This window comes from Meleagris gallopavo, chromosome 1, assembly GCF_000146605.3.
Source record: "Meleagris gallopavo isolate NT-WF06-2002-E0010 breed Aviagen turkey brand Nicholas breeding stock chromosome 1, Turkey_5.1, whole genome shotgun sequence".
Lineage (NCBI taxonomy): Eukaryota > Metazoa > Chordata > Aves > Galliformes > Phasianidae > Meleagris > Meleagris gallopavo.
In genome coordinates, this window is record NC_015011.2 from 160511901 (window position 1) to 160522587 (window position 10687).

Consider the following 10687-nt stretch of genomic DNA (forward strand, 5'->3'; position numbering starts at 1 on the left):
TACCTTTGCACTCTCAAACTGGTCACTGTGTATAAGCCAAGTACAGACCATTGTTCCAGTTCTACCTGTATTGGAAGTAAGAGAAACTGAGTTATATGAGCTCAAAGGTTTGAGAATTAGTTTTGTGGAAATGAATTCATAGCTTGAAATAGAGGTAACAGGAAATAAGTGGACACAAGTAAGCAAGTACCTGCATTTCTGAAAAGAATAAAACACTGTAGTTTGTTACCTTGCTTACTGAAAGCAGTCCCTGCAATTCTTTATGGTATTATTTAAGGTATTTAATTGGTCAGTAACTGCATCCTCTATTTAGCAGTGGTGAGAGTCAAGCACACCTTACCAAGTCACACTATAGCATCAGTCAGTGCCAGCTGGAGTCTCAAGTCAACTTCTCCACTCCATCTTTCCCTCCCTCAGCCCTACTAAGGCAGCACCAGGACTACTAGCACATGGTCTCCAGTATAATCTTGGTCTCAAATTCAAGCCTGAAGCCACATCATCCCTCCCTACCCTTGTTCTTCAAGCTGGTTTTGGCCTGCAGGTAGGTTCAGCATTCAGTTTCACTAAACCTTCTAAGATAAGTTTCCAGCTGTGGAGAAAAGGCTTTTGTAGACATCTGGTTCAAGTGAACCAGAATTTGTAGTCACCTGATGCTGCGTCTAAAAATGGGACAGAAGCTTTCAGGGCTTGTTCACACAGCTACTAATGTACTTCAACAGCTCCTGCACTACTACAGATTACACATAGCACCCACAGGTCATCTTATGCAGGAGCTCACACAGAACCTGTTCCCACAAATCTACCATGTACTCTCTCAATGCTTTATGTGTCTTAAGGATCCAGCAGTACTTTGGACAACCCCCCCACAGAAATTCAGCAGCTCAAAGTTATGTTGCAGTGCAAAATACTCAGTATGGATCAGTGGCTGGCACAAAGCTAAAGCAGCAACTTAACAATTGCTAGTAGCAATGTTAGTAGCTCCCTGTCCTCAGTCCCTCCTACCAGGATGGTCAGGACAGCAGGAACTTATTGAAGAATTCAGGTTAGCTCCCTCCATAAAATGGCAGCTGATCTCTTAAAACTACTTCAGAACAGGTGTGCAACACTAAACAGCATTACACTGTTGCTAGTCACAGTGCCTGTACAATCTGACAAGTTAAATCATAGAATAGATGGGTTCAGAGTATCAGACTTCAGTTTAACAAGAATGTGTACAACCTGTGTATGCCACAAATTGCAGAAGAAGCCTTACCCTTGCCTCCTTTGCAGTGAATTGCTATGATATTCTTCTCATCTTGATTCATCCACTCGCTGACACTGGTAGTGAATTTCAGCATGTCCCTAGATAAGAAGAAAATTAGTGCAGACAAAGCAAAAGCATGAAAAATTATGCTGGTGCAAACACTCATTAACAAGACTCACTGTAATGCTGGAACATTGTGGTCATCAATAAAGATCCTTTCTACTCTGTAGTGGAAGTACTTAGGGTCATAGCCTTTTTCACCTACAAAGTAAGAGCTGGTGTTACACCAGGAAGAGCAACAAAAGCTTGCAACAGTGAAAGTAGCTTATGATACAAGACTGCTGATCTGAGCATAAAATAGCATTTAAGTCCTTTTGATAGATTTTAAGTTCCTGAAGATCTGATAGCATCAACACCACACCTTGAAGTGATACTTTTCTTTTTAGCAGTCTTTCAATAGTCAGCAACAAAACATACTTACTGCAGAGATTGTAGACTTTATAGTGGTCTGCATGTTTGGTGTCCAAAAACCTTGCAACTTCCTGAAGTAACAAGAAAATTCAAAGTAATTAGTGTTCTTGTCCTTGAAGAAGAGGCCTTTCCATCAACCCAATAGTTCAAATTCCTGTCTCAATTCTGAGAAAGCATGACTGTGATTCAATTCCTTACTCTACATATTTATGTAGAAGGTATCAGACAGCACAGTTCTAAGTGGATGATAAGCATTTAAACATCATCTGTGAGAGAATTTATTTGGTTCACTGAAAGATTCCTCAAGAGGAGAGACATCAGAACATCAGTCTGTTCACACTACAAGATGCATCTTATCTGAGACTAAATCTGAGACTAAAACACAGCAACACAACACAGGGGAGATCACTATAAAATCATCCTGACCAGCCAAGCTCAGGACTAGGATTCAATAGTGTAACCCACATACAAGTTAGTTCACATGCAAGTTCTAGTTCACCTAGAAGTGAAAGAGCATTTAGAAATACTAAACCTGGTAATGAGAGATTCTTACCTCTATAGGATTCCTATAGAAAGACTGCTTCCCAGAAGATGGAAAAGACATTGCAATAACACGATCTGTGGAGAAAACAGCAATCAGAAATAACAACATGGAGGCAGCCCACCCCCCCCCAAAGTCCAAGAACAATTTGACTGAGATCATCATGGAATAATCAATTCCTACCCTATGAGTACACTAGGAAAAGCACCTAACCATTTCTAACCATTTCCAAGAGTTTTTCTCCCCCACTCCCATAGTTAGCACAGCTAGAGCAGGCTAATAGACCTTTCTGAAGGATTAGTTACCAGTAAGTGCCAGCCACCATGGACAAAACACCCCAGTAAGTTAGGCAGTAGTTACATAGCTTCCCCAGGCCTCAGAACTGCTATCACTACCTATAGCACATAAAACCTCTCTCCCAGAAGGCTAACCCTTGAAAGCAGTAGTTACTTCAGTGTTAGTAGCCAATTTCATGCTGTGAAGTTTCATCTGTTGTTATAGAATTTCTACCAACCAGTAACATAAGTGAGATCCAGATCAAAGCCATCTTTCATGTAACGCCTTTTGTTTTCAGAGACCTGTAAAAAAATGGAGCAGTCTCTCAAGAGAATGACACAGATCAACAGTTGTCTATTAGTAGGAAAAAAACCAAACCCTGACTCTGAAGCCAAGTCATGTTTCAGAACCTCATTTTATTTTTGCAGAGTTCACAGCATTGGGATTGTGTTATTTGAGTGATCTCCTACTACCTAAAGTAATTTTTGCCTTGATGTATAGAAGTGAAAAAACACTGCAGATTCTCCACGAACAGCACATGAATGGGTCTTTGCTACTTCAGTGTTTGGGAGCTGAATGAAAGGAAGAGAATGATTAGGGCACAATATTTAGGTATTTACTGCTGTGTAAAGGGTTGAACTCAAAACTCCAAATTCCACTGTAGTACCCTGAGTACTAAGTAAGAGGCATTTAAAACAGATAGGGCTTTAATGCAGCTAACAGATGAGCTGTTTTGTTTTCTACCAACCTCTCCTCAGCCAAAGAGGGACCTGCAGTCCGTGCACCACACAAGCCAGCAATTATCAAGACACACCACAGTGTCACAATCACTGATACCCTGCCTTTGTAGGTCAAGGAGATTCTTGCTCAACTAGAGGCAAGAATTACTAGTTCTACTGCAGTCAAAGGCAGAACTGCAATACCCCATCAAGGACACAGAACAGACATGTTGCTTCTGCTGTGTTATCAGTTTCAGATCAACATGCTGTAGACAGATTTGCTGCTTGCTATTTTTTGACAGTTGCCTGAAGAAAGGAACAGTAACAGCTGCCTAGATATACTACTAGGCCAGCTTACCATTCTTCTGGTTACCACTTCAAGTTGTTTCTTCTGTGAAGCCAGGCGAAATATTCTTATCAAGATGACAATTCTCAGAACTCGAAGGAGGGTAACCATTCTAAATGAAAGAGATTAATTGGAAAAAGAAGTTTTGAGCCTAAATGTAAAGCTCGAAATTATTTAAAAGCTGTTTCAGAGAATATTAAAAAAAAAAGCTTTGTTTCATGTAAAAAACCCAAGGCCTGGAGTACCACAGTTTTATTGTTGATTGTGCTAGGGATGCATATTCTGAAGTAGTAACAGAACTAGAAAATCCCATAGTCTATTCTAGGAACTTTCTCAGCTATCTCCACTCAGCAAGCAACAGATTCCCTTAACACTGCCAATTATCCCTTGACACTTAAGTGGAACCAGCCACCTGACAAACAAGCTGAAAAGAAGTTAAATAAGCTAGACATTCTTCAATAAGAAACGTTTTCTTTAATCAGTCAACAATTTGACAAATTTAGTTGAGAAACTTTGAACTCCTACTGAACTTTGGATCAGGCAAGATGCTTATGTGAGTAACTCTACAGAAACAGGGGGAGTTGCTTCAGCGCACCCTTAGGGACAAGGGCAAACTAGCACTTGTTTCTTAAGGAGATACATGAGCACACATTTTTAAGGAGCACATACATGTTTCAGGTCCTGTTATACCTAAGGTAAGAAATTCAGTAAATACCCACAGTTCTCTACCAACGTAGAGCTTGTGGAAGTCAATACACAGAGTTGCCCCAGAAGCTTGGTAAGTTTCAGTTTCTCCCTAACTCCCTTCTAGTCCAAGATAACTCTGCTATTGTTTCAGAGGAATTCCCTGGAACTAGAAGCCATACAAGGACATGACCTAGTACTGGATTGAAGACACTAGAGCCCCTCTCCTCTGCTTGAACCACAGCTTGCATGAAGAATTTGCCCTCTGCCCTTTGCAAAGGCAGCTAGTTAAGCATTAGTTTGCAAGTAGATACCCAACTCAGACATCCTTTTATTGGTCAAGAGACACTTGCTCCAATCCACACTAACTAGACCAGGTTAGAAATAGACACCCCTTGATGGAAGGATGTGATGTATGACAAGTTAGATTTCAGTGGCAGCCCAGAGAGGCAACAAGTTGAGTGCTTTCTGTGGGTGACAACAAGTCTCCAAACAGTCTGAACAGATTTTAAGAATGCTGTTCATATCTGAAGGAAGAACCACGAGGAAAGAAAAGCAACAAAGGCTCAGGTAAGCTACTGGGAATTAGTTTGATTGTGTGGTAGCAACTGGAGGATTAGGTGGGAAGGCCATTATCTCAAAATTTGATACTTGGCCAGGTCTACAGCATCTGAGCTGGACTGAAAAGCTTTTAACAACAGAAGTCTTATGGAGAGCTCAGGAGTTGCATGGGTGAGATAGTAGGTCCCAGCTGAATATCCCAGCATGACTTTTTTTGTGTCGCACCAGAGCTTGTCCTAAAAGCTCCATCAAGTCAGAATACAAGGGACTTGCACACCAACCCACAACAGCATAGAACAGCACAGAAACAGCCCTCTGCCCCCACCACTCACTTTTAGTTACACCAGTAGATGTTTGGATCATATCTGCCTTTGAGACATGGTCAAGATACAACAGAACTGTGAGCCTAAAGAATAGGAAGACTTTGCTTTGAATTCTGTACTGTGAAATACTATCACAGCCGTATTTGTCATCTTGCATGCACTCATCTAGCCTAGATATGCCCAAAAACATTCTTGGTTGCCCATCATGGAAAGATCACATTTAACACTGTCATACCATTCTTACCTTGGCATCTGATCTGTGGCAGCAAGGTCAGAGAAGGAGTAGGTCATATTAATTAGCAGAGTGCCCACTACTATGAGTGCATCTAAAGTATTCAGTTTGGACCGGAAATAGTTCTTGAAGCTGGAAAAAAAAGTTTTGGATAGATGCCTCTACAGATGTAACAAAAACTCCCCTGATCAGGAAGGGAAGAGCTAGGGACAGATTCTTCTATTAAAAAAAAAAGAGCTTTTCTTAGAAAGTTAAGCACAAAAGACCCATTATGAGAGCAGTCATAGCAAAGCCAATGCCATTTCCAAGCACTTAAAAGCATTCTACAGATTAGCCTATGAAACAGTAACAGCCAGCAAACACAGCCAAGAGAAGATGAGGCTCTTCTTTATGAGAAGTCAACCTGCCTATCGTTCCAAGCTTGAAGTATTGCTCTTCCTGCTTATGTCTTACCCTTCAACAAACACTCTCATGAGAACATCAACGAGGAAGAAGAGTGCTATAGCCAGGGAAACACCTTCAAGAATCTCTCTAATGCCTCTTTTCTTCTCACTGATGGCCAGATCCACAATCACCACTATGATGTCCACAATGATAAGCACAATCCCAAATACTCTGTGAGGGAAAAAAATATACATATACAAGTTACCTTTAGAAACAGCAAATAATTACTGGTATATACAAACTGGAGATTACAAATCTAGGTTTTTATTTTAAGCTTATACAGAGATTGAGTCCTGCTGCTTGTGTTACAGCTGAGAGATTCAAATTGCATTTTTTAAGTGATCTGCACAGAATATACCATCCACATGGAACTGTATGTTTTTAGACTCAACAGTAGTTATTAATAATCCCATATCTATCCATGTATGATAGAAACCTGAATGCTTTAAGGCACAAAAGCATCAGTGCTGCTTTCCAGCTTCCTCGCTTTCCCTCCCACTTGTAAGGAAGAGCAGTCCCTGAGAAATAACCATATTTAATGGTTCACCCTCTTTTAGCACCTAGATTGTATACAGAAGACCAACTGGCTGCCACAGGCTTTAGTACAACATTAAGAACTCTTATGCCAATAAATGACAGTAACACAATTCCAGCTCTCCATTCTCTTTGGAGAACACAGACACCTGTTTAAGACATCCTTCTCAAAGAAACCTCCCCTTTGCTGGAGGAGGTAGATTCAGTACTTCCCAGACAGAAGCTCAAACAAATATCAGAGTTCCTACAATAAAAAGAACTACTTCCCTCTTTCCCACATCATTACAAGCATAATCTTTTACCTGAATCCAAATGACATCACAAACGGGGAAATTTTTCTCCTAATGGTACTGCAAGAAAAGAGAATCAGCATCAAGACAAGTGACAATTTGCTACTGATTAAGCCAGAGTAGCACTGTTACTGAAGTTCATTTTTTTATTTTCAGAACTGTGTCATTGATATAAGAGAGTATTCAGCTGTATTCATGAAGCAAATACATTAAGGCAGTGCTTGGAAAAAAAAGAAATCTTTCATCACTCAAACAAGAGGTATTTTATCAGCTACAACCTTAAAAAAAAAAGTACTATTTTGTCAGTATTGTTCACATATTTGTCCTATTTGTCCTGTTATGTATGGTTACTGTACCTCCCCATCACCACCCACACCATTGGAGACACCCAATGTTACAGGAAACATTCATCAACTCAGTCATTTATATCGCACCTCAATCTCATCAAAACTACCCTAAAGGAAACAAGTAGTTTGAGCATTACATTTCACTTGGTGAGAGACCTTAACTTCATTATCCAGTTTAAGACAAGGCTGAGTATCTTTGAAGTGAAGAGGAAGCATTTTGATGGGCATACTGATTTAGTCCATACTCCTCATTATGAAGTTTAAAGTTCAAAATATGAACAAGTAAACAGCTACACTTTTGAGACGGAAAGGTGCTGCATCCTTAACATGGATGGGAAAACTGAATACTGTAACTGAAGTAATAAGCCTTATTTTCAAGGCAACGTAGCATATGGAAGGTTCTCCTCACACTGATGAATGCCCAGGATGCAAGGAAAACAATAATTACATTATTTTGTGACTTTGTCCAGCTAACCCTATGATATAGGTATAGTATACAGGAAGACTTCAGCTTCCACAGCCCAAGGACAAGCACCTTTATTGGATGCACTAAAAAGGTACTCTAATCTGGCCTACAAACATCTTGGATCAGTTAAAGGCACAAGAGTTGCTTGCATATTTAGCTTAAGCCTTTATGAAATGCACTTCTAAGCACCTTGACCTGAATTCATACAATTTCAGACAATGAGAGAGGAACTGAGACAACAGGTTTAATCTTACTGTTCTTACTGATCATGAGCAGGTTCAAACAGTTCATTCTTGATGATGCTTACCATTTGCTCCAGATGCTCATTCACCTGATTCTCTCACCAGCATTTCCTCAGTGCTCTCCCAAGCCAATTCTTTTGGGAGAACATGTATGCAGTGCAGTTTGAACTACCTATTTTCCACTCTGTGACAGATTTGTTGCTAACTGGTGAACTGAGCTTTCATCTCCATAGGTATTAAGAAGCTTCCTGAACTTGCATGCAGTTATACATTAGAGCAAATCTTGGTATCAAGTGATGTACAGCTTCAAGGTACTGATCAGGATAAGATCAGTGCACTGGTATCAAAATAATTAAGGCTTATCACTAACTTCAGCACACCACCTGCCTTCTCATTTTGGCTCAGGCATTTTCACTTTGGGGGGGGGGGGGGTAAACTAAGCACTTAGTGTCTCATTAGCTTACTTGGAACAGCTGTCCTCTTCATTATCCTCATCACGACCATCATCAATCTTTATCGTGGGCTCATTTGCTTTTGGAGAGCTGGCAAAGGAACAGCACAAAAAAAAAAAATCACATACCAGTACAGATGTCAACTTCATATATTGCTACCCTTCATTATTTCAGATAAAGTAGCATTAACTACTGTCAGCTGAGCAGCAAGGAGCAACCTGGGCAAGAGCACAGTAGTAGTACTAGGGGAAGAAAGGCTTTCCATATGTTGGCACAACAGAAGCCTTTGGTTTGCATTGACCTAGTTCCACTTAACTATCCATCTACCAAAGTTCTCTTTCGGGGAAGGAAGGGAAGATATTTTAAGTAATAAGATAAAGGACTTTGAAGTAAAGCATCCAAAAGTCTGTCAAGAACTTGAGACAAGTCCAGACTCTGGAAGTGCTGGAAACATGCATGTGCAAAATTCAAGTGGAAAAAAAAAAAAACAAAAACAAAACATCAACACTACTACAGTAAAGTACTTGTTCATAAAACACTTGCTAGGAGAAACCATAGCACAGCAATGTTTTTGTGCTGAGCAGGATACCAGACCGGAAACTGGAAGACCAGGGCAGCAGCAGCAGCTGAAAACTTTTGCAATTGCTGCTCACCATAACTTCCTCAGAAGAGTCTCCTAAAAATCAGGATTTTGTTTTGCCACCTGAAATGCTTTGAATACCACAAGATGACTTCATAGAAAGTCAAACGTAATAGTCAAATCCAACAATTTGCATTTTTAACTTACTGCACAGAAATAGTGTATTGTATAATAGCACAGCCACAGTGTTTGCTGTGGCTCTGTCTCTGGCATCACTGTACTCACACAGAAGCAACCATATGCATGGTAATTTCCCAGCTCCAGTATCTCCAGATACTGGCAAGCTTGCTCTGTTCCTAAAACTGAAGCAAGGCTCTGGAGATATGTGACCATTCAGCTCTGTTTCCCAGCTGTTCTCACAGGACATTCACTTCAGAGTTATCTGCTTAGCGTGGGCTGAAACACTTTTTAGGATGTTACTGCTGCAATAGCACTCCTGCTGCAGATCACTTGCTTGTACTTGTATACAAGTGAAGGGAACTTAAAGCCAGCTTTTTATCCTCTACTCTGAGAGAAATAAGATAAGAAAGAGCTACAGTAGTGTTTTGGGCTAACATAAGAAAAAAACAGAAGCCAAGCCCAAGGACACTATTTATACTGTGCTCTCACACAGTAATTCAGATCTGAATAATGCTTCCCTAGCAGATAGCTTTACTTTACATCTAACCGTTGCCCAAACTAGAAAAAGCTTTCTGCTACAAGATCCTACATCTAGTCTTCAAACACAAGGAAGAAGACAAGAAAATGAAGGCATACTACAACCTATTTCCTACTTATGTACTGTCTAAAGAGTACACGAGCTTTTCTAACTGCTCACAGTTAGAGTGAGCATCAGACTGGAAGATTATAAGGAGAGCAGAGCAATATGCTAACTACAGAACAACTTGACAGTGGCTCCCAAAAGCTAGAAGAAAGCAAGACTTACTGCCCTCAACTTAACAAACCAGGGCAGGATAGTTGTACCTCCTCATTACAGTTCTCAACTACTTGTAAGAAGCCCAGCACAAAAGCACATTCCTATCAGAGATATCACTCCTCAAGAAGCACTGTTCTCAGGGTGGAAGAAAAAGAAGAAAACAGAGACCGTGCATGAAGTGCTTGAAGTTTATACGGCATATCTCCTCTTCATCACGTTCAACAAAGTAAGGAATGCTAGGCAGAAGGCTGCATGCAGCACACTTCAGCTCTGAACTCGTGCACCAGTGCAGTTAGTTCCACTCACCTCGAAGCTTCAGTGAGCTCTGACCCCTGTTCATACCTCACAGTCGTCATTGTGGTTTTTCTTGCTCTGCTGGCGTTAAGAGAAGCACATGCAGTTAGATAGCAGTACAAGCAGCAAGGAGTAGTCACATTTTTGCCTATACTAGTTCTATACGTTATGAGAGGGCGGGCCTGTGCTCCCTCCTCAAGCCCCTTCCCTCACAGCTGAGGAAGCACAGAGGAGCCATCGCTCAGCACCACAACCAAGCACATCTAGCACGCACAAGAGACGACAGCTTTGTTATCTCGGCACGATCTTTTCCCCGCTTCCAACCCGTCCCCTGCTCCGGCTGGCAAAGCCAGGAACTCGGGTAGCAGCGCACACGGGATGCCCACACCTCACCCCCGGCTGCTGTACCCAGCTCGTCCGATCCCGGGCTGCGAAGCCCCGCCCGGCACAGCCTCACCCGCCGGGCTAAGGAGAGAGGCGCCTCCCAGGCGGGCTGTTGGCCGGCCCCGGTCAGCCCCCGGCACTCCCCGCCCAGTAAAGCCCCGCGGGCCGAACCCCGGTCGTCGCCAGCCGTAGCCCCGGCCACCTCCGGCGGGGCCTGCCCGGGAACTTCCCCGAGCGCCCTCACTTCAGCACGGCCACCCGCCTCCGAGCTCAAAGTCGAGT

General features: G+C 41.8%; 1 protein-coding gene across 11 annotated transcripts in view; it reads right to left on the minus strand.

The window, feature by feature from the left end:
- Positions 1-10687, minus strand: part of LOC100540211 (phosphatidylinositol 3,4,5-trisphosphate 3-phosphatase TPTE2-like) — a 16841-nt gene that overhangs the window by 5965 nt on the left and 189 nt on the right. Inside the window, exons 1-13 of one of the 11 annotated variants that reach the window (XM_010728765.2) lie at positions 10577-10643; positions 10034-10102; positions 8184-8261; positions 6677-6724; positions 5850-6011; positions 5409-5528; positions 3609-3708; positions 2770-2833; positions 2268-2332; positions 1725-1785; positions 1423-1504; positions 1253-1341; positions 4-65 (exon numbers count right to left, since the gene is read on the minus strand). In XM_010728765.2, coding sequence (XP_010727067.1) covers positions 4-65; positions 1253-1341; positions 1423-1504; positions 1725-1785; positions 2268-2332; positions 2770-2833; positions 3609-3708; positions 5409-5528; positions 5850-6011; positions 6677-6724; positions 8184-8261; positions 10034-10083 — 981 coding nt within the window. In that variant the 5' untranslated portion in view covers positions 10084-10102; positions 10577-10643. The other 10 variants (XM_010728763.3, XM_010728764.2, XM_010728761.3 and 7 more) reach the window with 10 other exon arrangements.